The sequence below is a fragment of the Pinus tabuliformis genome, chromosome 6 (assembly GCF_031772625.1).
Source record: "Pinus tabuliformis cultivar Carrire ecotype Pingquan chromosome 6, CPIR1, whole genome shotgun sequence".
Classification (NCBI taxonomy): domain Eukaryota; kingdom Viridiplantae; phylum Streptophyta; class Pinopsida; order Pinales; family Pinaceae; genus Pinus; species Pinus tabuliformis.
The window spans coordinates 397,627,252-397,654,689 of record NC_142292.1 but is presented as its reverse complement, the minus strand read 5'-3'; the positions used below and the strand labels follow the sequence as shown (position 1 = coordinate 397,654,689).

The window sequence follows — 27,438 nt, the reverse complement described above, 5'->3', positions numbered from 1 at the left end:
GCACTAGATCTGCTATACGACTGTGTAGATCTGGCTATCTATGCCTTGTATGAATAGTACGGGCACATAGGCTTTCCTTTCTTGTGCACATGTGCGAATTGGAGGCTATGCTAAGGCTGTCTAAGATGAGGAAATTCGATCCTCACTCAATCTCTCCTTCCCAGATGCTAAAACATTGGGATCTGCTGAACTCTGGTATCTTTCCTTCACCGAGCTAACACATTGCTTGTGCTCAACTGACTTGCCACTTGCTCTATCTCCTTTTATAATTTCGACCCAAACCCTAAAGTCACTTTCAATGGCTGAGATTAGATCATGATGAATGGCTGCGATTAAATCAAAAGTTACCTTAGGAATATTTAATTTCTCCTAAGTCCAAGTTTAGGAAATAGTTAAATAAATTAATATTCTACTAAAGTGTCTGTCTTGTGGGTCCCTCTGCTAGCCTTATCACTTTGGCAAGCAAAACCCTTAACTTCTCTACTCCAATCAACTCTCCCTCTTAGAGAGGAAGGTGTTCTGAACTACACCCAACTTCTCTCTGAGGCAAACAAATCAGCTCCCTGACAAAGCCTTGGTCAGAATGTCTACTGTGTGGTCCTTAGTTGGTGGAACAAAACTTGCAAAATATCAAAAAGAACAAGACGACGCAGATGCTAAAGCAAAAGAGGCAAATCCTGCCTCTCAATTCAAACAACCAAGGTTGGGAGCATCTTCATCAAAGCCTCCACTTCCCTCTCATGGAATTGTCAGTTCAAAGCAGTCTAATTTGGGATCGCTTGAAAGGAGTTTTAATAATGATGCTCGAGAGATGGCAGATGCAACTATAGTTCAATGCAGTTATGCAAATGGCCTTCCCTTTAACCTTGTGCGATCTCCTTACTGGGCAAAGATGATAAAAGAAGTGAATGAAGCCCCAAAAGGGTACAAGAGCCCTGGATATGAGAAGGTACACACTACAATGTTGAGTGCTGAGAAGTTACATTTGGAGGCTAAATTAAGCCCCATTCGTAATTCATGGCATATTTCAGGGGTGCCCATCATTTCTGATGGATGGAAAGATCAAAGGAATAAGCCTTTGATCAATGTGATTGCTCAAAGCCCAAATGGGACAATGTTTTTGAAGGCAGTGGATTGTGAGGGGTAGATGAAAGATTCCCAATTCATTGATGACATCTTGATTGAAGCAATTGAATTGGCGGGTCCATAAAATGTTGTCCAGGTAACAATTGACAATGCAACAATGTGTAGAGCAGCAACCCTAATTCTTGAAGGGAAATATCAGCACATCTTTTGGACCCCTTGTGCTGTACATTCATTGAACCTCATGTTGAGCAAGATGGGGAAGCAAATTGAGTGGATTCGAGTTATTTTTGAAGAGGCAAAAGAAATTCAAGCCTTCATCACAAACCACCACATGTCCCAAGGTAACTACAAGGAATTTGCGAAGTTGGAGCTCTTTAAGGTACCTAAACTTTAAAGTTTATTACATAAATTCTAATTTCTATGACTCTAAATTCAAATATGTAAATTGGATTCTGAAATGTCACGATTTGTGAATCTTAATAGTTATTCAATCAAATTATGATTTTTAATTTATTGAAAAATTAGCAATTTGGCACTTGCAGGGTGCCAAGGCTTGTTTTGCTTCTCACATCATAGTTTTAACAAGGCTTATGTAGGTGGAAGAAGCATTATAATCAATGGTATGTAGTTCTCTTTGGAATCAATGGAGGCAATCCCAATCTGATAGAGTACAAGCAGTGAAAAAGTTGGTTGTTGATGATGAATGGTGGGATAGGGTAGAGTACCTCTTGGCATTTACTAAGCCAATTGTGGATTTGCTCTGTATGTTTGACACATATATGTCTAATTTGGGAGAGGTGTATGAGGGCATTGATTCCATGCTAGAGAATAAGGGTGGTTATAAATTCCAAGGAGAATGACCCAGATGAATTCTTTTACAAAGAAGTAAAAGATATATTGACCAGAAGGTGGAACAAGATGACCACCCCATTGCACCTTTTGGCCAATGCAGTGAATCCAAAATATTATGCTGCAGAGTTGCTAAGTGATCTAGAAAGAACTACACCAAACAAAGACCCATAAGTCTCACAGGGATTTAAAAAGGGTTTTAGAAAGATTTTTGTAGATCTTGAAATTGGGATTCGGATTCGTGCAGAGTTTGCTCATTTTGTGGGATTAGAGGGTTGGGGTTTTGATATTGATTGTATGTCGGACAAGCCCAGATTAAGTCCAATTGATTGGTTGAACTACTATGGTGGGGAACTTCCACATATCCAAAAATTGGCCATTAGGACCTTGTCACAGATTGCTAGTTCCTCTTCAGTAGAAAGGAACTGGAGTACATATGGCTTCATCCATTTAGTGAAGCAAAACAGATTGGGCTCTAAGAAGGCTGAGGAACTAGTGTATGTTCATTCAAACCTTCGCCTTCTGTCACACAAGAGAGACAAATACAAATTTGGGGCCGCCAAATTATGGGATGTGGAACCAGAGTTGCCTGACTTGGATATGACGTTGAATGTCAGGTATCATATGACTTTGTTTGATGAGGAGGCACCAATGGGTGGATCTTCAAGTGTACATGGTAGCGATGCTCCCTGTCCCACTTTTGGAGAGGATGTGGTTCTTAGTGACAAGAATCAAAATGAAGACATATTTGATGATATGTAAATGTAATTTATGATGGTGTTTTAACTTTTAAACTTTTGAACAATGAATATTGAATACCATAATATGCCATATGAATTATGAATAATGATAGTAGATTGCTAGTCATAGTTCATTTTGTACTTTGTACTATGTAGTGTGCATTATTAATTTTGGTGATGTTGTTTAACTTGTCATGTTGATGATTGAAATTTGAAACAGAAACTTGATGATATATTGAATCATGAATGTTATATTAATAATAATCATTAATGATGATGACAATGTTTATGCTAAATTGATGATGATGATAGATGATAATTGATTATGTATTTTTAGATATAGAATCTAGATTCTAAAATATGAATGAAATTCGTATATTGTTATATATATATATATATCTGTGTGTGTGTGCCGTTTCCTTGCCATATCATATCCAGATTTTTTGAAAATTTTCCGTATCCGTTTCAAACCCCATATCTGTTTCCGTATCCGTTTCAGTACAACTTAGCTCTGGTCTAAAAGTCGTGATCTCACCCAAATGAAAGGGTAGATTGAAAGGTGATTTCAATCACTGCACTTGCAAGTTGCTTGGGAAGCTAGTACCTAGTCTCAGTAAGCCTATCAATGATGGCGTAGGAGGTAATTAAATTATATTTTTTGAAGTTATCTGCTAAACCTAGATTTAAAAGAGCTTTTATATACTGTGCATTTATGTGCTTGAATCAGATTTTTATGGACGTTTTGTTCATTTGTTCAAACTTGTGACAATTGCCATTAAAAAGTATTCTAATTATATTTTCTTTTATTCCTGTTACTTTGTATCTCTTTTGTTTTTTGGGCATTATAGTTGTTAACCTAGCATGTTATGAACGTTATGTGCCTCTTGTGAGGTGCATTCTACAGCTCAGGTCCATCTGTAATGTGTCACAAAATAATAAAATAATAATAACTCTAGATTATCCCTTGTTGATGTGTAAGTGCGTCTTAAAATGAAAAATAATTAACTACCTTAGATCCATCTTAACTCTGGATTCAAGCATTGAGTGGGATCAAATCCTTTGAAGTGCAAACCTTTTTAATGGTGTTTTGCGCATCAAGAGATATCATTCCGTTTGGCATCTAATAGATTCAGGGTTAAGATGGATTGAAGCTAGTATTAATCATCAATACTCAATGCATAATTCTTGGTTGTTGTGTTCTTTTTCATGATTCTCACATGTATATATTTTTCTGTTTATTCCCTTCGTCTGCCTAGTCCAGGTCAGACAGGAGATGCATCTGATCAGGTTGAAAGTATAATAAATTGTGACCCAGCATCTGGCTTTATTCCCTGTACTGGTGAAGATGCATATATTCATCTACCTATTCTGGTAAGTAATTTTTGTCAGTGGCTTAAATTTGTCTGTGAGGTATTTCTAGTGAATATATATGATTATAAGAAGTTTTGATATTTTATATTGGTAATTTCTATGTATAGGTCATGATAAGGAAGTTTTTGGGACAATCATTTATTGAGAGGCGGATTTTTTCTTGAAAGTGAACTATTGTACTCATCTTACAAGCAAATATTACTGTACAATTTAAGCTGAAAAATTGATGGCAATATTTTTTGTTTGGTTGTTTGCTAGAGTTCCAAATTTGATCGTTGTGCGTTGCAAAATAGTCTTCTTTATGCAGTAGCATTTGCAAGAAAGAAACTAGTGAAGGGACAAACACTTCTAGTTTGTTGCTCCAATGGTATTACAGATTCATGCAAAGTTTACTGAATTTCCATTTATAACTTTTTTGCTTGTAGTTCTCCCTATTATGCTGGTTTATCAACTTTGTATACCTTCATCTGTTCATCTGCAGGAGAAGACGTCAGTGTGTGTGTATGTTTGGCCTTACTTATGTCCTTGTTCAATGATGAAGGTATGCACTTATACTGTTTCCGTCTCTCATACATGTCTTTACAGTTTTATTTTTCGTAATTAGGATGATTATTTTAACTTGCATGAATATACATGCTGGGTGGAATTTCAGCTACCTCTCCCCTTGAAACTTCGGATTCCATTGTGTTGATATTGCTATTAGCCTTAGCATTATTTCATTCTCAAAATGGAGTGTCTTGTGCCTGAGATCATCCTCATAGTTCAATTTCAGGTTTCCCATGTGTAATATAGAGTTATTAGAATCTTTGTTTTCTTCCGTCATTGATATTTCTATGAGACAGCAGATGTATAGCCCTTATACTGTATATATCACTAGACATTGATACAACCATTATGCAAACTAAGGAAACAGAAAACAATAAGGTTGATTATCAAATTGGGCCAGCCCAATCATCTTTTGCACTCCTCTGCATCCTCTTGTCGCCTAGGATGTACAACTAAGTGTGGGAAAAGTTTCCAACCCCACAAGGTGTAATCTTTATGGCGCAACGCTCAGAGCAGAAGCTGTCACCTATTCCCTACTCACTCCGTTTAACCTCTCTCCTAGGTAAGCTAAGGGGTGGGGGGGAGTCCCTAAAGATGATTAGAAAGAACAAACTTGTTGATACAAGTTCTAGGAGACTAAGGGAAAGGCAATTACTTCTATGTAACTTGAATTTAAGAATTGTTTACCAAGTAAGATTATTAATGAGCAATGTAAGAGATAAATTCGATTAAGATCAATAAGACAATGACAAGATAATAGTTATAAACCAATGCTTTAAAACAATGCTTAATAAGGAAATAACACTTGCAAAATGGAATGATACTTCAAGTCACAATGATAAGCAATTGCTGCAAGACAAGTGTTAGTGCAAGAAACCAAGAGATTACAAATAACTGAAAATATGAGCAACAAGATTTGAGATATAACTTGCAAGAAAAATGGAACTTGTACTTCAAGTAAATATGCTCATCAATGATATAGATAATGGACAAGTACAAGAGTATAAAGTAAGGTTTGCAAGCAAATGAATTAGCCCACAAATCCAATTACAATAACCAATTGAAAGGTAATGTTAGATGGATGAATGCAAGATCTATCTATGTGAGATGCAAGGATCTTGGTTAATTTTAATTAATGCCTAATCTATGGTGAAAGCTTCTCTTCAATTCCTCAAAACTTGGTAAGGATTTAGGAGAACTGCAAGAAGCATAGGCCGAGGAGGCGCTTGGTCCATCATTAACGATACCCACCTATGCTCCTTGATAGCCCACATGCCTTCGTTCCTATAAGGGCTCAGCCACAAGAGAACTGCGAGGTCACATGTTTGAACCTTTTCTCCAAGCTTTAATTTCTTGAATTGAATGACAATTAGGGAAGTTGATCCTAAAATTTCTATTCAACGAAGTTTATGGTTGGAGTTAGATTTTTAAGAATGCAAATCTAAGTCTAATATGAGATTGTTAGTTTTAGATAACAATGGTATGGTCTATGCTTAAGACAATTTACTTCAATGTTCCTTTAGCAACCCAATGACAAATTCCAATTATATCTAGTAGCAATCATATTATATAAACATTGACAGTAAATGCAGATAGAACATAAAATCATATGCAGAAGACAAGTCAAGGCAAGAGGACACAAGATGTGGCAGATGCCAGGGACAAACCCCAATGTGGGGAAACCTTTGATAAAATCTTCTTATTATTCTTCAATAGTTTAGCAGAGAGAGAGAGTGAGTACAAATATCATAAATGTAAGCCCAAAACAGATTTACCAAATCAGTAGACAAACCAGCAGTCACTATAGCACTAACTAGAAAGTTAACAGTGGCCAACGCTGCCCAAAATGTCCTCCAATCAACTCGGTCAACAACAGTCCAATTCGACCTTCCAGGAGAGTCAAAATCAGCCCAAAACAAGTTGGTCAAACACAGTAAAAGAAGAGAGAAACACTGTTGTAATTTTCAATAGTCAAATCTGAAGTCAACTTGAAGTCAACGCTAGTCAACCTGTCCCAAACTTCTCAATTTTTGTTCCAATAAATGCGGCCTAGAGAAATCAAACTTCTGGCCCAAAAACTGAGGTCAACGCTGGTCAAATCACCCTAAGTCAATGCCCTGAAAACTTCGACCTGTTTTACCCAGAAAAACTTGGCCTCCTGCCACATGTGCGAAGAAGAGAGAGAGAGAGCTGCCTTCCACACGTGCAAAGAAGAGAGAGAGACCTCCAAGCTGTACGAACCAATCAAGAGAGAGAAAATGATGTGATGAGATGATGTCCAAATGAGGAAAATGTCACCTATATTTATACAATTCGTTGAGGGTGAGGAGACACATCTATTGGGCTTCATGAACCTACATTTGACTGTGGCTGACCTTGACAATTTTTCCATAAGAGAAATAAATTCATAATTCCATTTCTACTTCTCAGAATGAGATGATTTTTATATCAAAATTGTACCTCTCCGAAAGAGGAATCCAATGCAATAATCATCTCCATCATAAGAGTTGTCCTAAGGTGGAAGTTGGCTCTAGTTGCCAATTTTAACTCTCCTTCTCAACTAGGGAGAATTCCACCTGCCAATCCATCATTATGCCAACCTGTCATCCTGTACCATCATGCCATCATTGCTCTGCTTTGCTCTGCTGAATGATGAAGAAATAATGAAGAAGAAGTAATTGAGAGTGTGTCATACCACTGACTAAAGTCAGTCCTTGATCCCAGATCAAGTTGTTGAACACCATGCATCCTAGTCATAGGGAGTACGATAGTACATGATGCATCCATCGGTAGTGCTATGGTCCCTAACCAACTTTTCCCAACTCATTGGTCAAATGAGAGGTACTTCCCATGAGAACCGGACTCTATGGGTAGGATGTGTGTCGGGGCATCCACAGGAGAAGGTGAACCACTCATCCTGTTCATATGCCATAGGAGAAGGTGAACCACTCATCCTATGCATATGTCATGTTGAAATTTGGTACCGGAGGACAGGTGGTTCCCTTAGGCTTTGATCTTTGGCCTAGGGAAAAGTGTCCAAAAGAATTTAATTTTTTCTCCTAAAGTGACTTTATAATTTTATAAAGTTAAATCTAATTTAAAAGTGACTTTAAGTGATAAAGTTATTAAGTCTAATTTTAAAGTGACTTTTATAAAGTCAATGAAAAATTAGAAAGGAAAAGTGACTTTGGAAATAAATGACTAAGTGGGTCTTGATTAAAGTGGGGTGAATTAAAAAATAGAAAGTGAGATTTAAATGAGCATTTAATCTCAGCCATTGATCTAAATCTATTTCAGCCATTGGATTTAGAGATCACCCAAAAGTCACTTGGATCACCCAAAAGTCACTTGGAGTTATATTAAAGGAGGAAAAGGAGGAAAAGGAGGAAAATGTCATTCATTCTTTCATGAGCAGATTGGGAGAAGGAGAGCAAGAGAGATTTCTGAGCAGGGAAGAGAAGGAGACAGCAGCTTGGCACACATTCCAAGGCAGCAGTTGAGCAGATTTGTACAGCTGATTCAGCACATAGTGAAAGGCAGATTTTTGCACAAAAATCGAGGAGCAGTTTGCTGATTTTTCTGCACACAAAATGGAGGCCGTACAACATTTATTGCTGTCCTGTTTGCTGTAATTTCCAGATTGCTGTGAGGCACGGGAAAGGAGATAAGTTGTAAATTTGCTTGCTGATTTTTTGCTGAATAATTCTCACTGTAAAAAGGCAATTTTCAGAAATAAAGAAGAACTATCAAACTGGTTTTCCCCAAGAGTTGTAGGGGGTTTTTCCAGGGTCAAGTTGACCAAAAATATCAGTGTTTTAATGTGTTTTAATGGCTGTTTTTGATTGCTAATTTTTAATTCTGCAATTTCTAGCATTCTGAAAAATTTCCAGAATTTGTGTTTTCAGCAATATATATATATATATATATATTTTTTATTTTTTTTTTTTTACAGTCTGTTAAATGTATGGTTATGGGAATGGGCATTTAACTACATGGGAGAAATAAGGAGAAACTGAAAACCGGGGTGGGAAAACAGAGATTTTTACATGGTATCAGAGCTTGAGTGCTGAAGGGCAGTTTGGGACAGCAAAAGGAAAAATTACAGTTGCTGATTTTTCATTCAGAAAATTCCAGCAAGCTGATTTTTTCATAAACAACAGTTTTATCTTTACTACAGCAGTGCTATTTTTCAGTTTTAGGACAACAGGATGTCATTGGGATTGAGGGTGGAGGATAGGCTGGATGGGCATATAAATTACAACGTTTGGAAGGAGAGAATGCAGAGTATCTTTGAGGAGGCAGAAGTCTGTGATATCATGGTGCATACCGCAAAGAACCCTGTTGTTGTGCCCACTGATGTTACTCAGTTGGTTGAGTATGAAAAGAAGAACAATAAGGGTAAGAGACTGATTCTAGACGGAATCAAAGACCATTGCATTCCTCATGTGAGAGGAAAGAGCAATGCCCATGAGATGTGGACAACATTGTCCAATCTCTACCAGAGTACCAATGAGAACCGGAAGATGGTCCTGAAGGAGAAGCTGAAGAACATTAAGATGGGGAATGATAGTGCAGCTGGACATCTCACAAAGATTACCAATGTGAGAGATGAGTTGGCAGCGATTGGAGAGGCCATTCCATCCACTGAGTTGGTGTGTATTGCAGTGAATGGCCTCCCCCGTTCATGGTTGAACTTTGCTGATGGGGTTTGTGCACGTGAGACCCTTCCCACATGGGAGAGGTTTTGGGATGATTGCATTCAGACAGAGATCAGGAAAGGACAGCTTGGGGCAGCCAAGCCAGTTGAGCAGGATGATGACGTAGCACTGGTGGCAGGAGGCAAGAAAGGCAAAGGGAAGAAGCAGGCTTCCACAAGCGGTGGTGGGGGCAAAGGCAAAGGTAAAGGTAAACAGGGGAACACACAGAAGGACTATTCCAAGGTGAAGTGTTGGAATTGTCAAAAGATGGGACACTATGCAGTTGTGTGTCCGGAGAAGAAGAAGAAGAAGGGGAAGAACCAGGACGTGGCAGCTTCAGCAGAGATTGAGGACTTTGCTGGTCGTTTTGACCGAGAGTTTGCGTTCACTACGTGTGAGTCCTCTAGTGTAGGATCACCTGCCACACAGGTTCAGAGGGAGCATGCTTTTCCCTCGATTAGCGGAGCATCTACAGGTATCTGGTATGTGGACAGTGGGGCTTCACGTCACATGACAGGAGTCCGTGAGTACTTCTCAGAGCTTTCAGAGAGTGGCACTGATATTGAGGTAGTACTCGGTGATGACAGAGTTGTTAGAGCAGTCGGGGTGGGGACAGTGACATTTCAGAGTGAGTCCAAACCTCCCTTGAAGGTGTCAGAGGTTCTTTATGTGCCAGGGATGAGGAAGAACCTCATATCCGTCTCAGCTTTGGAGGACAGAGGATATGAGGTACTGTTCAGGGGAGGACAGGTGTTGATGTATCCCAGGGGCACTCCAGCTGATTCAGCTAGAGTGATAAGTGTACGCCATGCAAAGGTATACAAGTTTGCATTCCAACCCCTTTTGGCATTGAGCAGTAGTACCGACAACAGAGCTAGCAGTTCTGAGCTGTGTGAGATTTGGCACCGCAGGATGGGACATATGTATCATGGAGCCTTGAGGACATTGCAGGAGATCACTACAGGTGTGCCAGATTTCAGTACTGATCACTTTGATACTTGCAGAGGTTGTGCGATGGGCAAGTTTGCCAAATCCCCTTTTCCCAGCAGTGACAGCAGAGCGACGGGGATACTTGATTTGATTCATTTCGATGTGAGCGGTCAGATGTCTCATGTTTCCTTGAGTGGATATGAGTACTATGTGTTATTCATTTATGATCACTCCAGGAGGACCTGGATTTATTTTTTGAAGACCAAGAGTGAGGTCTTCAAGCGGTTTCAGGAGTTCAGAGCTCTTGTGGAGACTCAGACAGGTCGAAAGATCAAGTCCTTGAGGTCGGACAATGGAGGAGAGTACACCCTTGGAGAGTTTGTTGACTATTGTGCGGAGGCAGGCATTAGGAGGGAGTTCACTGTTCCTTACAACCCCCAGCAGAACGGAGTTGCAGAGAGGAAGAACAGATCCATCATAGGGGCTGCCAAAGCCATGTTACATGATCAGGGGTTGCCATTGTTCTTGTGGGCAGAAGCCTGCAACACAGCTGTTTACTTGCAGAACAGGAGTCCGCATCGTGCCTTGGGGCACATGACACCGGAGGAGGCTTTCTCTGGGAAGAAGCCTGATATTGGTCATCTTCATATCTTTGGATGCATAACATACTCCTATATACCCAAGGAGAAGAGGACCAAACTAGAGCCCACCGCAGAGAAGGGTATCTTTGTGGGCTACAGTGAGACCTCAGAGGCCTTTCGGATTTACATTCCTGCACAGAGGAGAGTTGTTGTCAGACGGGATGTGAAGTTCGAGGAGGACAAGGCCTTTAGGAGGTCACGGGTGTTAGAGTATCTGGATCAGCCAGACCCTCAGCAACAGTTGAGTCAGTCGCAAGGATCCAGTGGGCAGGGATCAGGAGGATCCGGAGGTACATCTATGAGGATGTCAGGTCCATCAGTGAGCAGTGGCTCGCCGAGCCAGAGGGGTGGTGCTCCGGGCAGCATGCAGAGCAGTTCACTAGGGAGTCCACTGATGGACAGTTCACACGGTACCTCAGCTTCTACAGGTTCAGGTGCAGGCAGGAGGACAACAGACAGACAGTCAGGAGTTCAGGCTACTGATGATGATGAGGAGGAGGAGTTTCATTCTCCAGTGGGAGAAGTGCGCTCAGGGAAGAGGAAGCCCAAGTGGCTTCAGGACACCTTGAGAGATGCCACATCTGTTACTGAGCCGAAGAGGCCGGTCAGAGAGAGTAGACCACCTGAGAGGTTTTGTAGCTATATGGCGATGGTTACCAGCATCTTTGACTCTGAGCCTTCTAGCTATGAGGAGGCAGCTAGCCAGCAGGTCTGGAGAGAGGCCATGCAGGAGGAGTATTCTTCTATCATGAAGAATGATGTTTGGGAGGTGGTGCCGAGGCCTGAGGGCAAATCCGTGGTTACTTCCAGATGGCTTTACAAGGTAAAGCATGCTGCAGATGACAGCATTGAGAAATTCAAAGCGAGGTTTGTGGCTAGAGGGTTCTCCCAGGTAGAGGGAGTTGATTATGAGGAGACCTTCGCTCCCGTGGCTCGATACTTCGATCCGCTCCATTATATCGATAGCAGCAGAGATGGGTTGGAAGATCCACCAGATGGATGTGAAGACTGCATTTCTCAATGGCTTCATACAGGAGGAGGTGTACATTGAGCAACCACAGGGCTTTGAGGTGCATGGGAAGGAGTCCCATGTGTGCAGATTGAAGAAGGCCCTTTATGGCCTGAAGCAAGCTCCTAGAGCTTGGTACTCCAGGATAGATGCATACTTGCAGGGGATGGGTTTCACAAAGAGTGAGGCAGATCCGAACCTTTACTTTATTGTGATTGGTGAGGAGCCTCTCATTCTGGTGCTGTATGTGGATGACTTGATCATTACAGGTGCAGAGAGACTCATAGAGCACTGCAAGAGAGATCCTGCGGCGGAGTTTGAGATGAAGGACATCAGTTTTGTTAGAAAAATTTATATTACGGAGCAATGGAACACATATAATATTGCAGAAATATAAACACAGAAAACGCACAAAACAAGAGAGACACAGATATACGTGGTTCACCCAGTTTGGGCTACGTCCACCCCGAACAGCCAGTCCTTCCTTTCTATTATCCAGCAAAATGAAGAGATACAACCTACAACAAAACCGCTGTAATATCCTCTGTTTTCTCTCACAGTCTCACCTCTATGTTTCTCGCTCACCGAATACACATCTATCTCACAGCCTCAAATACAATGCCCTCATATAAAGAGAGGGGTTGCCTTCTAGGGCAAAAAACCCTAAACTAAACATAAGTTCTACCGTCAGATCATCCGCCTAATGCACGGCCCAGATTGACTAGAAATTACTATACTTTTACAATGCAATTTTACAGCTGTTTTTAGCTTCGGGGGCGCTGCCCCCGAAACCCCCCGCCAGGGGGGGGCTCCATAAAGTCGCTGCTGCCTCCCCCTGGACCCCCCACGGCAGCGATTATTTTACGGGCGGCGTTGCCGCCCCATTTTGAACTGGGGGTCCAATATGCCGGTACTATAGAAGATAATCAGGCTCCACACCCAACAATCTCCCACTTGGAGACTGATTGTAGCAACTCCACCGCTGCTCCATTTGCTGGACAATGACTCCTCTTTGGATCTGGCTGTTTCTCATCTTCATCGTCATCCTTGAAGACCAACTGAAACTGAGCATATTCTCAGTTTCTCCCTGGTTACAAATTTTGTTAGCATATCTGCAGGGTTCTGGCTAGTGTGTATCTTTTCCAGCTTCAACTCTCCATCTTCCAACACTGATCGTATGAAATGATACTTGAGCTGTATGTGTTTTGTCCTGGAATGAAATGCTGAGTTCTTTGCAAGATGAATGGCACTTTGACTATCACTGTATAACGTGCCCATATCATGCTCCTTACCCAATTCACCCATAAACCTTTGTAACCAAATCATTTCTTTGCTAGCCTCTGTAGCAGCAACATACTCTGCTTCTGTTGTTGAAAGTGCAACAACACTTTGGATTTTTGAAACCCAACTGACAGCTGTTCCTCCGACAGTAAATACATATCCTGTAGTGCTCCTCCTATTATCTCTGTCACCTGCCATATCTGCATCAACATATCCTTGTAGGGATATGTTTGAACCACCAAAGCATAATGCCTGATTTGTGGTACCTCTCAAATATCTGAGAATCCATTTCACTGCCATCCAATGTTCCTTTCCTGGATTGTTCATGTACCTGCTTACAACTCCCACTGCATGTGCAATATCAGGCCTTGTGCAGACCATTGCATACATTAAACTTCGTTGCCGCCCCCCCCTGGACCCCCCACGGCAGCGATTATTTTACGGGCGGCGTTGCCGCCCCATTTTGAACTGGGGGTCCAATATGCCGGTACTATAGAAGATAATCAGGCTCCACACCCAACAAGTTTGATGCATTACTTTTTGGGTTTGGAGGTGTGGCACGAGGAGGGGCATTTCTTCCTGGGGCATGGGAAGTATATTGTGGACATCCTTAGCAGATTCCACATGGAGGATTGTAGACCCATGTCGACACCGATGATCACCAACTGGAAGAAGCTTCATGCTTCGGATTTCGAGTTGGTGGATACCACATTGTACAGGCAGCTGATTGGTTCCTTGATGTATTTGGTCAACACTAGACCAGATATCTGTTTTGCAGTCAACACGACGAGTCAGTTTATGTGTGAGCCTAGGAAGGTTCACTGGGTGGCTGCAAAACACATTTTGCGGTACTTGCAGGGGACAGTGGATTATGGTCTGGACTACAGGCAGGGAGATGGAGTGAGATTAGCAGGGTACACTGATTCTGATTGGGCAGGTTGTGCTTCTGATAGGAAGAGCACTCCAGGGTGTTGTTTTGGGTTGGGTTCAGCAGTAGTGTCATGGTTCAGCCGGAAGCAGCAGTCAGTAGCACTGAGTTCAGTGGAAGCAGAGTATATGGCAGCCAGTCTAGCTAGTTGTGAGGCTTTCTGGCTTCGCAAGATGTTGTTTGGCTTATTTGGTCAGCCATTGAGACCTTCAGTGATTTACTGTGATAATTAGAGTTGCATTAAACTCACGGAGAATCCAGTATTTCATGACAGGTCAAAGCATATCGGGATCAGATATCATTTCATCAGAGACTATGTTCAGAAGGGAGTTGTGAAGCTTGAGTATATTTCCACTGATGAGCAGGTTGCAGAGATCCTTACCAAAGCCTTACCACGGGGCAAGCATGTCTACTTCAGGGACAAGATGGGTGTGGTGAGGAACACCTTCCTCGGTAAGAGGGAGTGTTGAAATTTGGTACCGGAGGACAGGTGGTTCCCTTAGGCTTTGATCTTTGGCCTAGGGAAAAGTGTCCAAAAGAATTTAATTTTTTCTCCTAAAGTGACTTTATAATTTTATAAAGTTAAATCTAATTTAAAAGTGACTTTAAGTGATAAAGTTATTAAGTCTAATTTTAAAGTGACTTTTATAAAGTCAATGAAAAATTAGAAAGGAAAAGTGACTTTGGAAATAAATGACTAAGTGGGTCTTTATTAAAGTGGGGTGAATTAAAAAATAGAAAGTGAGATTTAAATGAGTATTTAATCTCAGCCAATGATCTAAATCTATTTCAACCATTGGATTTAGAGATCACCCAAAAGTCACTTGGATCACCCAAAAGTCACTTGGAGTTATATTAAAGGAGGAAAATGAGGAAAAGGTCATTCATTTTTTACATGAGCAGATTGGGAGAAGGAGAGCAAGAGAGCAAGAGAGATTTCTGAGCAGGGAGGAGAAGGAGACATCAGCTTGGCACACATTCCAAGGCAGCAGTTGAGCAAATTTGTACAGCTGATTCAGCACATAGTGAAAGGCAGATTTTTGCACAAAAATCGAGGAGCAGTTTGCTGATTTTTCTGCACACAAAACGGAGGCCGTACAACATTTATTGCTGTCCTGTTTGCTGTAATTTCCAGATTGCTGTGAGGCACGGGAAAGGAGATAAGTTGTAAATTTGCTTGCTGATTTTTTGCTGAATAATTTTCACTGTAAAAAGGCAATTTTCAGAAATAAAGAAGAGCTCTCAAACTGGTTTTCCCCAAGAGTTGTAGGGGGTTTTTCCAGGGTCAAGTTGACCAAAAATATCAGTGTTTTAATGTGTTTTAATGGCTGTTTTTGATTGCTGATTTTTAATTCTGCAATTTCCAGCGTTCTGAAAAATTTCCAGAATTTGTGTTTTCAGCAATATTTATTTTTTTCAGTCTGTTAAATGTATGGTTATGGGAATGGGCATTTAACTACATGGGAGAAATAAGGAGAAACTGAAAACCGGGGTGGGAAAACAGAAATTTCTACATGTCAATCTAGGGGAAGGTGAACCACTTACCCTACATGCATGTGTTCGATTAGGGGAAGGTGAACCACTCACCCTACACACATGTCAACCATAATGGGGTATCACAGGGGAAGGTGAACCACTCACCCTGTATCCAACGTACCACTAGGGGAAGGTGAACCACTCACCCTATGGTCGCTCATAGCTAGCTCCAAGAAGTACCCCATGCCCCTAGGAGCTCCCAGAGCTCTGTGTTCAACTCATACGGGACCCTCATAAGAGGGTTGTTCCACGACTCCAAGTCTCTCTTGGAAGGTTAAGAATTTGACCTTCCCAAGAGGCTTTGTGAGAATGTCTGCAACCTGCTCATTTGTCTTGATGTGTTGGAGCCTAACTGCTCCCCGTTGTACCATATCTCGGATAAAGTGGTACCTGATATCAATGTGCTTGGAGCGGCCGTGGAACACGGGATTCTCTAATAGACGAATCCCACTTTGGTTGTTGCAGAAGATCACGGTGGTACCTAGCACGTGCTCAAATAGCTCACTAAAGAGCTTCCTCAACCAAACTGCTTCACAATAGGCCATACTTGCAACAATGTATTCGACCTCGACGATTCTTAGTGCAATCGATTTTTTCTTCCTGCTAATCCAAGATATAGAAGCAGATCCCAAAGAGAAGCAACATCCAGACATGCTCTTACGATCCACCACACTGCCAACCCAATCAACATTTGAATATCCTTGTAGCCTCAAATCCCTGACAATGTATCTCAGACCATAGTGGATTGTGCCCAGGAGATATCTCAAGAGATTCTTGGCAACAATCCAATGAATTTGATGAGGCTTGACCATATATTGACTCAATGTGTTCATGATGAAGCATATGTCAGGACGGGAGTTGACTAGGAATATCAGTGCCCCCACAAGTTGATGATACTCGGTAGGGTTCATCAATTTGGGCCCAACAGCACTTCCACATAGCTTCTTAAAGTTGAGTTCCATCGGAGTAGTCACGGACTTGTAGTCCACCATCCCACATCTCTCAAGCAACTTCACAATATATTTTCCTTGGGAAAGGAAAATCTCACTTGGCTTTTGCCAGACCTCCAACCCTAGGAAATAATGCATCAATCTTAGGTCCTTCATCTGGAACTCGGAAGCCAACTCCCTCTTGCATTGATGAATGAGAGGGTCATCACCTGTCAGAAAGAGATCATCCACATAAAGGACCAGAATGAGAGGTTTGTCCTTTTCAACCTTGAAGTATAGGTTCGGGTCAACATCGCTTCTTGTAAATCCCAACTTCATAAGATAGCTATCGATCCTCTCATACCAAGCCCTAAGGGCTTGCTTCAATCCATAGAGGGATTTCTTCAACCTGCATACATGTCTCGCGATCTTGAACCTCGAACCCCTTGGGTTGTTCCACATATACTTCCTCGTTAAGCGAACCATGCAAGAACTCAGTTTTGACATCCATCTAATGAAGATTCCATCCTTGCGAGTCAATAAGGGCTATGATCAAACAGATGGTGTTATATTGGGCAACTGATATCTCATCATAGCCTACTCCTTCCTTTTGAGAGAAGCCTCGAGCTGCAAATCTAGCCTTGAATTTCTCAACACTCCCACCAGCTCCATGGTTGATCTTGTAGAGCCATTTCGAAGTGACCACATACCTATCCTTGGGCCTAGGAACCACATCCCAGACATCATTCTTCATGATTGACTCATACTCTTCATTCATCGCATCCTTCCAAACTTGTTGCTTCACAGCTTCTTCAAATGTACAAGGCTCAGATTGTACAATGGTACTCATGGCAGCTAAGTACCCTTGTTACCTATTCGGCTTCTTGCTTTCACAGAATGTCCCTCTCAGTGCAATGTGTTTCTTGGCATCTTCAAGGGTATCTTTAAGCCACAAAGGCCTCTTTCTTGTAGTAGAGGGCACACAGGGAGGCAGATCAATGGGATCCATTGGTCCTTCAACATCGGGCATCGGTTCGTTAGATGAAGATTCATCCTGCTTTTCTGCATCAGCATCATCATTGGCCTTCCTAGGGATAGGAAGATCTCGAATCTTTCTAAGTGCAGAATCTTCATCGAAAGTGACATCATGACTTAATTCCACTTCCCTTTGACCAGGCACATAGATTCTATATGCCTTCGAAGTTTCACTATAGCCCACAAATGTTCCTTTCTTCCCAAATGCATCTAGTTTGTTTCTTTTCTCTTTCGGTACATGAAAGTATACGAGACATCCAAAAATTCTAAAATGAGAAACATCAGGTTTCTTACCAGTGAATACTTCTTCGAGTGTCTTGAAATCCAAAGCTTGATGTGTGCATTGGTTTTGGATATACACAGTGGTGTTGGTAGCTTCTCCCCATAAGAACTTTAGAAGACCTTGATCATGAAGCATAGCTTGGGTAGCTTCAATGATAGTATGATTCTTCCTTTCAGCAACACCATTTTGTTTAGGAGTATAAGCGGTTGTAGTCTCCCTCTTAATGCCAACTTCTCTACAATAGTCTTTGAATTCATTAGACTCATATTCGGTCCCATTATCAGTCCTTAGAATTTTGATCTTCTTCCCTGTTTGATTCTCGACCAAGGCTTTGAAGGAGAGGAACCATTTGAATACTTCGTTCTTCTTCTTTAAGAAATAGATCCATGTCTTGCGAGAGAAGTCATCCACAAAAATAACATAATACAAATATCCACCCAAAGATGTAACGGGCATTATACCTGATAGATCAAAATAGTCTAATTTAAGAATATCAGTGGTTTGAGTCTCACTTGAGGGGAATGGTCCCCTTGTATGTTTTCCAGCTTCACATCCCTGACAAACACCTTCATGATTCAAGTTGAATTCAGGCATCCCTGTGACCATCTTCCTTACATCGGGTAAGGCTTTAAAATGAAGGTCAGCAAATCTTCGGTGCCATAATTCAGATTGAAGAGAGGTGTCACAAATCACTGCTCCCAACGAACTTCCTCCAACCTGATAGAGACCTTTAACCCTGAATCCTAGAGTGAATGTATTTCTTGGATTCCTTTGCCAAAGATGAACCTTCCCATCAATGAATGACACCTTAAAACCTTTGTCTTCCATTGCAGAGATAGAAACCAAGTTCTTTTTCAAGTCAGGTACATATAACACTTCTTGTAGGTGAAGGGTTTGACCTTGATTTAAGTGAAGAGTAACAGTCCCAATTCCTTTCACAGGATAAGTGTCATTATCCTCAAGTATAATCTCCATATTTGTCTTCTTTTCAACCAAGTTTGAGAGAGCTTCGTTGTACCCAGTGAAGTGCCTTGAGGCACTACTATCAATCAACCAATGGTCGAATATATCAGGAGGGGAGGCGGTGGAGAGGGTAGAAATAAGATAAAATTATTTTTTCTTTACAACATTAACTTCATCATACCTGGAGTTTCTCGACTTCTTGGGAGGACGACCACCTCCATTTCGAGCAACAGGAACATTCCTCTTTCCTTTGTTATTGAACCTGCTGTTCCTTTGATTTCCATTGCCCTTGAAGTTGTTGTTGTTATTGTTGTCATCATCTCTTGGAGTATCCTTCTTGTGAGGACACTCTCTAGCGAAGTGGCCAAACCTGTTACAATTGAAGCACCTTCCTTTTCTTCCTTCTTTGAATCTTGGCTTGAACCCTTGTCCTTGATTCCTTGGACCAACATTGTTCCTTCTTCTAGAATGAGCGGAGAAGGCAATAGGATTGTTTCCATTTGAGGGCTTGTCTCGTTCCATCATCCTTATTTCTTCTTGAGTGCATCTGGCCAATAGTTCATCAAATCCTGGAATCCTGTCATTGTTGAGAATGGTAGTGTTGAACACATTCCATTGCGACTAGTTCCAAGTCCTTGTCCAACAACTTCCTTTAGTGATTGCTTTGCTTCACTCTTTCTTGGGCTTTGTCTTCACCTCTACTCTGATACCATGTTAGTTTTAGATAAAAATGATATGTTCTATGCTTAAGACAATTTAATTCAATGTTCCTTTAGCAGCCCAATGACAAATTCCAATTATATCCAGTAGCAATCACATTATATAAACATTGACAGTAAATGCAAATAGAACATAAAATCATATGCAGAAGACAAGTCAAGACAAGAGGACACAAGATGTGGCGGATGCCAGGGACAAACCCCAATATGGGGAAACCCTTTGATCAAATCTTCTTATTATTTTTCAATAGTTCAGCAGAGAGAGAGAGAGAGTACAAATATCATAAATGCAAGCCCAAAACAGATTTGCTAAATCAGCAGACAAACCAACAGTTAATGCAACCCTAACCAAAAAGTCAATGGTGGTCAAAGCTGCCCAAAATGTCCTCCAATCATCTTGGTCAACAACAGTCCAATTCAGCCTTCCAGGAGAGTCAAAATCAGCCCAAAACAAGTTGGTCAAATCCAGTCAAAGGAGAGAGAAACACTGCTGTAAATTTCAGCAGTCAAATCTGAAGTCAACTTGAAGTCGACGCTAGTCAACCTGTCCCAAACTTCTTGATTTCTGTTCCAATAAATGTGGCCTAGAGAATTCAAACTTCTGGCCCAAAAATCGAGGTCAACGCTGGTCAACGCCCTGAAAACTTTGACCTGTTCTACCCAGAAAAATTCGGCTTACTACCACATGTGCGAAGAAGAGAGAGAGACCTTCAATCTGTACGAACCAATCAAGAGAGAGAAGATGATGTCCAAATGAGGAAAAGGACACCTCTATTTATACAATTCGTTGAGGGTGAGGAGACCCATCTATTGGGCTTCATGAGCCTACATTTGACTGTTGCTGACCTTGACAATTTTTCCATAAGAGTAATAAATTCATAATTCCATTTCTGCTTGTCAGAATGAGATGATCTTTATATCAAAATGGTACCTCTTCGAAAGAGGAATCCAATGCAATAATCGTCTGCATCATATGAGCTGTCCTAAGGTGGAAGTTGGCCCTAGTTGCCAATTTTAACATAGATACAATGCTCCAATTAGATACAATTAAATCAAAATGCTTCAAAGAGTGATGAAAGATATACCAATCCACCTATGGTAAGCTTATGATAAATACTTAGAGCACAAAATCACAATGAGATCAGATTACAATAATGATTCAATGAAGCAAGTAAAGATAACTCAATGAAACAAAGCCAATTGGAGAAATAACACAAGTGATAAAATGCTCTTAATGTGAGATTGAATTATGATTAGATTAGAATGTCACTTCACTAATAATATGCTAATAAGAGTATTTAAGAGCAAATAGAGTAAATGCAAATTATGTAGCACAAGTAGTTACATCAAATGATGGCAAATGAGATTGTTAATTAGTGAATTAGAGATATACTACTTTAATCTAAAACAAAAGTGAGATAAAGACAAAGATTACTCACATGTAAATTAAATTCAATAGCAATTAGATCAAGCAATTAGCAATAGTTAAATGAAACAAATCAAAAGATTAGAAAAATGCAATGAACATGAAAAGGGGAACTAATCTAATGAAAACAAGAGAACAAGTTAGAAGTTAGATGAAGCGACAAAACTTAAGAGTGTTTGTGCTTTTAATATAAAATACACAAAGGTATTTATAAATAATATAGAAATGTACAAGGATGATTTAATGTTACAATGAGGGCTTGCTTATATACCTAGGTATGTGTCCTCTTCATTAACTAATCATTAATTAACTACAATTATGATTTATTATTTTTTCTTCACGTTGTGTTTGTTATCTCGATATGTATAATTCGTCAATCGTCTTGGTATGTATAGCTCGTTAATAATATTCCCTTAGAATTGTTTTATTTATTTATTTATTTTTTTCTAAATAATAATAATAATAATTTTTTATGTTTTTTTTTTTTAAATTAATTTTTTTTTTTTAATTAAATGGTAATAATAAATTTATTTTATTATTATTACTATATATATATGTTTTTATTAATTTAAATTATATAACTTATATTAATTTATAAAAATATATAACTTAATCGTATCACCACAACGATGGGTCACCACGAGACGTCGGATCCATTGGCTGATCACAGAATAAACATCGGTTTGGTTGACTGCTGACTGAGTGGTGTGGTGGCAGGGATGCGTCAAGGTTTGTCTAGCATCGGAAGGTGTAGCGCGTGGGTAGAGGGGATAGGCAACAGATGGTGTAAGGATTGACGATGTGATGGGCAGAGAGGATCGGAGTAACGCCGACGGTGGTCCATCAATGAAGATTTTGCGACAGGGACGATGGCCATCAGTGGATCAGGAAAGACGTCGATGGAATTTCGGAATGAAGCGGTGGATAACAGACTATCGGGGTAGGAGGATGCGGGTAAGGGTTGTCGGGTTTGTGGTCCGTTCTGAAGACGTGATGAACCGCTGTTAAGGCCGAGAACGATGGGGATCACTAAAAGCTTCTCGCAACTATCATTGCCCACCACCTAAACTCTCTAATCCAACAAAGACGACTTCAAGTGCAAGAGGGATTTCCTCACATTTAATAAACTGAAGCGTTGCGGGATCAAAACGTAAAAAACCAAAATCATGAATAGGATCACGATAAAGAGGATAAACTGGAATATCCTCGCCATTGAGGAATGTAGCCTAGGCAACAATAGGGCCAGGCTGGATGACATGCTTGTTGGTGAGAATAATGCCGTGTCTTTTATCTACGATGAAGTCGGTGGCATTGCCACTTCCAACAACTTCTGTATCAAAAGTCCGAGTGACAATGATTTGAATATCAACTATGGCCCCAAAAACCTTGTCAAAGGCCTTTTTCCACTTCTCCATGGTTGCCACTGTCTGGGTATCTGAGCTATCTATTGCCATGGCTAGTGATTTCGGGCTTTGCTTCTCTACAGTGGTCCGGATGCGGGATGTCAGTAAGGTCAAACATAGACTTCTGTATGACAATATAATGATGGGAATTCTCCACAGACGATAATCAACACCCTTCTCGTCTCCCGCTATTTTTGTTCTGATCTCACAATAAGCGTTTCCATCTTGATCTGCAACATCTACTCCTTGTTGCTCTTGATCTGCAACATCTGACATAGAGTACCATTTTGGGAATGCATTAGCAGTGCAAAAGTCCTGCTCCCTATGGCCCACAATTTTACCCTTGACTTTCCTAGGCAACTCATTAAAATGGTCGCCCATATAAAATATTTCAAAATTTGTTTGTATTTCATCTATCGTTTCTTCAAATAAAGGCCATGAGAAATCATAATCAAAATCGTCATGGCAATCAAAGATGACAAGAAAGAGGGAGTCTGCACAAAGATGGTCTGATAGATGGAATGACTCTCCTTCTCCATTACTGAGAAGGCTGTCGATTTCTGATAAATTCTTTTCTAGAGTCGCCTTCCGGTCCTTGAACAATTCTTGTCCTGTCAACACTGTAAAAGACCATAATGGAGTGCCTTCTCTTTGAATTTATCCCCATCTCTTCACCAACATTTTGCTTTCATGGATGTCAACCACTTGTAATGTTTTTATCTTCACTACCTTGTTCATCTCTTTCGCATCCAACAAGGGGCAGTCAACTAGATGTAATACTCGCAATGAGGCAAGACAGTGAAAACATTTAGGGAGGCACCAACCCAGGTCTAGAATTTCCAACGAGTCGAGGCAGTGGAAGTCGTTACACAAATCTTCAAGGTTTTTGCACTCTCTTAAACCCAACCTTCTTAACTTTACTAATCCCCCAAATCTGTTAGGAAGCTTCTCTAAATTGCTACACCTGACCAATGAAAGATCTCTCATAAAGGAGAGGTTGCAGAACCGATTAGGTAGTTCTTTTAAACTGGAATAACCTAACATATACACTGATGAGGCCAACGACTTTAACTGTCCAATGTTTTCTGGAATACTTCTTAATTGGCTGCATCCCTTCAAATCTAATTCAACAAGTGATGTTAAGTTTCCTAAGCCATGAGGGAGATCTACTAGCCTTTCACAATAGGATAGATCCAATAATTTCAATGGTGTGAGTTTCTCAAAATTACTATGAAGCACTTCTAGATTCTTGCAACCTTGGAAATTGAGTTTTTGCAAAGAGCTCAATGATCCAAAATCTTTAGGCAATTGCAATATACTCGAACAATACTCCATTCTGATTACTCTTAAAGATGAAGCTTTGAAATTGACGCTGGTAATTGTTGGGAAAAATACTGAGGGGGGGGGTGAATCAATATTTAAACTTTCACAATAATAATTTTCCCTTTTCAAACTATATACACGATTTTATAGAAACCAAACAACGTATGTTCGCAACTATAATGAAAGGAACCAACGTATAGATAATAAACTTGTAAAACAATAATTCATTGTCTGTTGAACTTAAATCAGAGTGTGATGCATTTACTAAGCAATAAACATAAGCAGTAAAAACAGAGTAAATCAACACACATAAGCATCACACATGAACACCAGGCTTTTTCAGGTGGAAACCCAATGTGGGAAAAAACCACCACTACTATCGTCTCAGTCTTCAATCTTCTTATTATAAAAAGTGTTTACAAGTTTTGTACTAGTGCAAACTTTTTCCAGTACGCAGGCATCTACCTGTTGAAGGCTACAACCTTCACTCGTTTTCTAGCTTCTACTGGAAGGGAGCTCCAACCCCCTAGCTCTTATACTGACTGATATGTTTACCAGTACGTAGGTGTTGACCTACAGAAGGCTACCACCTTCACTCTTTCTCCAGGGACCATGTTTCATAAATTTTCAGACTGGATACTCCTGGTACACATCAACACAATATGTAGGCCACGTTTCATCAAATTTTCATACTGGACCCATCAGTAACATTGAAGCTCAAAATCAATCACCACAATTGTAATACAACCATCAAATACAACTGCATCAATCAATCATTGAAACCCATCAACTCTGAAGCAAAACACAATCAATCAATCTGAACAGTTAGATCACTGTCACCAAAACACAGAGCTGAAACCAGAATATTGCATCAACAACCAGAACCCACTGCAACCTTAAAAACCATATGTCAGAATGTATACGCTACTTCAATGAGGCCAACCTGCGTGTATACACTACTTTCTGTAACCCAACCTGCGTATACCTCTAAAGATACTGAATCATAAAACTTCTGAAACAAAAACTGTACTACCCAAAGACATTCTGAAGATCTACTGTCATATTATAGAGTTCTAAACAGATAGCAGCAAAGATCACCCTTCTTACTCAATCAATCAGTCAACCAGACTCAATCTCCTTATACAATCAATTTTACTTCAGATCTAATGAAGACATCATTGACAAACAACAGTAAAACAGCAACACTGATCAGATAGATCAGTCATTTCTGAACAACAAGCCCTTCCTCTGCATACGCGACTTGGAAGTGCCAAACCAATGTGTATACATGCCTTCACCGAGGCGAACCAACATATAGATCTGCAAATAATGACTTATAACTTCGCAACTTTTCAAGACTTCAGATATACCCAGATCATAGCATATAAAGGATAAAACATGTGTTAGCAATCAGATCTAGACTATCCATTATCAGATCATACAATGATAAGTCATTTCAGGTCTCATGATCCTGATCCAACATTGTATCCAAGGGTGCACAAGATATTTCAGATCTATATCATAACCATAGCCCTTACAACACAAAATATACTTCAGATAGAAGTATTCATGAAAAACCCTTTCACTTTCACACTTAGCCCTTTGATCTTCTCCTCCTTATATACTTAGAGCCTTTGTCAATACCATGCACCAAAACAACACTTAGAACCTATGGTATTCTTAGACGGGATCAAGTAATCGTTATTCTGCTCAATATTGTGGGCTAATACCATGGTATGGACCCTTGGTATTATTTAACCTTAATTTTCCATCCCATACGCGCTTTTCCTTCTGTAAAATTGTGTGCGTATGTATACGATACTTTTATTCTGTGTACCTGCGTGTATACGCTACTTGGACTAGAGTAAGCAACGTATACAACTTAAAACAATCTCTTTCCTCAATTTCTTGATTCTGATCTGTAATCCTTTGTCCCATCATCCTGTTCTTCTGTACCATTACTCTGTTACCTCTAAATAGACTTGTTACAATGTGAGTTGCCCTTTATCATTTCTGAATCAACCTATGTGTGAGTTGCCATCAAGGAAAACACATGTACCATAATGCCAACAATCTCCCCCTTTGGACTTGATGGCAACCATATTGGTGTTGATCACTTCAAACTATAGGACCTATTAGATATATCAAGCAACACCAAGATATATATATCAAGCAACACCAAGATATTCTCCCCCTTAGTACATGCTGAGATGCACTATACTGTCCATGCTCCCCCTGAGCACATGCAAGGTCTGCAGAAATATTTTTCAAAAGAATAACATGACTCTATAACTCAACTATGTGAGTATGACCTTCCTATCTCCAATGACTCATACATACATCAATCACCCAACCAAGTGGGGATACACCAAATGTTCATACATGATTGAAAATTGCAATTATTACATCATCCTTCCCATGCGTAGAGGGGGTACAAATTACATCATAAAAATGACTCATTCATGATAGACTATGACAAAAGGAGACATATTATTACACCATAGGTCTTTACATGACCTTTTCATCAAATGACATTAATATCTGAGACCATAGATGAATTCAACAACCATGATGCCAACAATGCATAATGTTTTGAAGGCTAATGCTCCCCCTGAACCTGTGCTACTTGTGAATTGTCAACAATTTATTCATTAAGGCATCTTCATCAATCAAATAAACATCAATGAGAAAATCATATCAGCAGATTGTATCCATCAACATCAGACTGAACAAGCATGTAAGAAACTGATTTTGAGTTTGACCCACAGTTTTTGTATCAGAAAAAGCACATACGCTACTACTGGCACAGAAAATCGCGTATATACGCGACTCTGCTTCATGAAATCTGCGTATAGGAAACATTCATTTGAATCTGAATAAATTGGTTTTAACAACAGGATGAGGCAGAAACAACTCCCAACTTTTGTCTGAGATATTCAAATGCTTCTCTATGAAGAGGTTTGGTAAATATATTAGCAACCTGATTTTTGGAGGGAATATACTCTAATTTAACCTTTTGTTCAAGCACTTGTTCACGTAGAAAGTGGTACTTAATGGGTATGTGCTTGGTCTTGGAGTGCATAACAGGATTTTTTGAGATACTAATCACACTTTGTATTGTCACATTGGATGGAGATGGGTGGAGAACATGTAATTTGAATATCTTGTAATGTCTGCATCATCCAGAGAAGTTGTGTGCAACAAGATGCAGCAACCACATATTCTGCTTCCGCTGTAGATAAGGCAATCGAACTTTGTTTCTTGCTAAACCAAGATACTAATCGTGATTCCATATAAAATGCACCTCCACTAGTGCTTTTTCGGTCATCAACATTTTCAGCCCAATCCGTGTCTGGATGTGCATGATGGGTGAGATCTGTATCTTTAGGATACCATAGACCAAAGTCTTGAGTTCCTTGGAGATATTTGAATATTCTCTTTACTGCCTGAAGATGTGATTCCTTCGGATTGGCTTGGAATCTTCCAACAATTCCTACCACATGCATGATATCTGGTTTGGTACCTGTTAGATAAAGTAGACTTCCAATCATAGATCTGTACTCTGGTTGATTCACTGTAGGAGAATCATCATTAGAACTAAGACTACATCCTGTTACCATTGGAGTACATATTGGTTTGGAATCTTCCATTCCGTACTTCTTCAGAATCTGCTTGAGATATTTAGTTTGTGAGAGAAAGATGCCATCTTTTGTTTGTTGCACTTGTAGACCAAGAAAATAGGT

At 40.1% G+C, this 27,438-nt stretch overlaps 1 protein-coding gene across 3 annotated transcripts in view; it reads left to right on the top strand.

The window, feature by feature from the left end:
• Positions 1–27,438, top strand: part of LOC149258978 (initiator tRNA phosphoribosyl transferase family protein) — a 180,660-nt gene that overhangs the window by 67,762 nt on the left and 85,460 nt on the right. For 2 of the 3 annotated variants that reach the window (XM_089417108.1, XM_089417112.1), the window contains exons 4-6: positions 3,937–4,046; positions 4,305–4,413; positions 4,528–4,587. In XM_089417108.1, coding sequence (XP_089273234.1) covers positions 3,937–4,046; positions 4,305–4,413; positions 4,528–4,587 — 279 coding nt within the window. Of the gene's footprint in view, positions 1–3,936; positions 4,047–4,304; positions 4,414–4,471; positions 4,588–27,438 lie in introns of all 3 variants that reach the window. The other variant, XM_089417118.1, reaches the window with a different exon arrangement.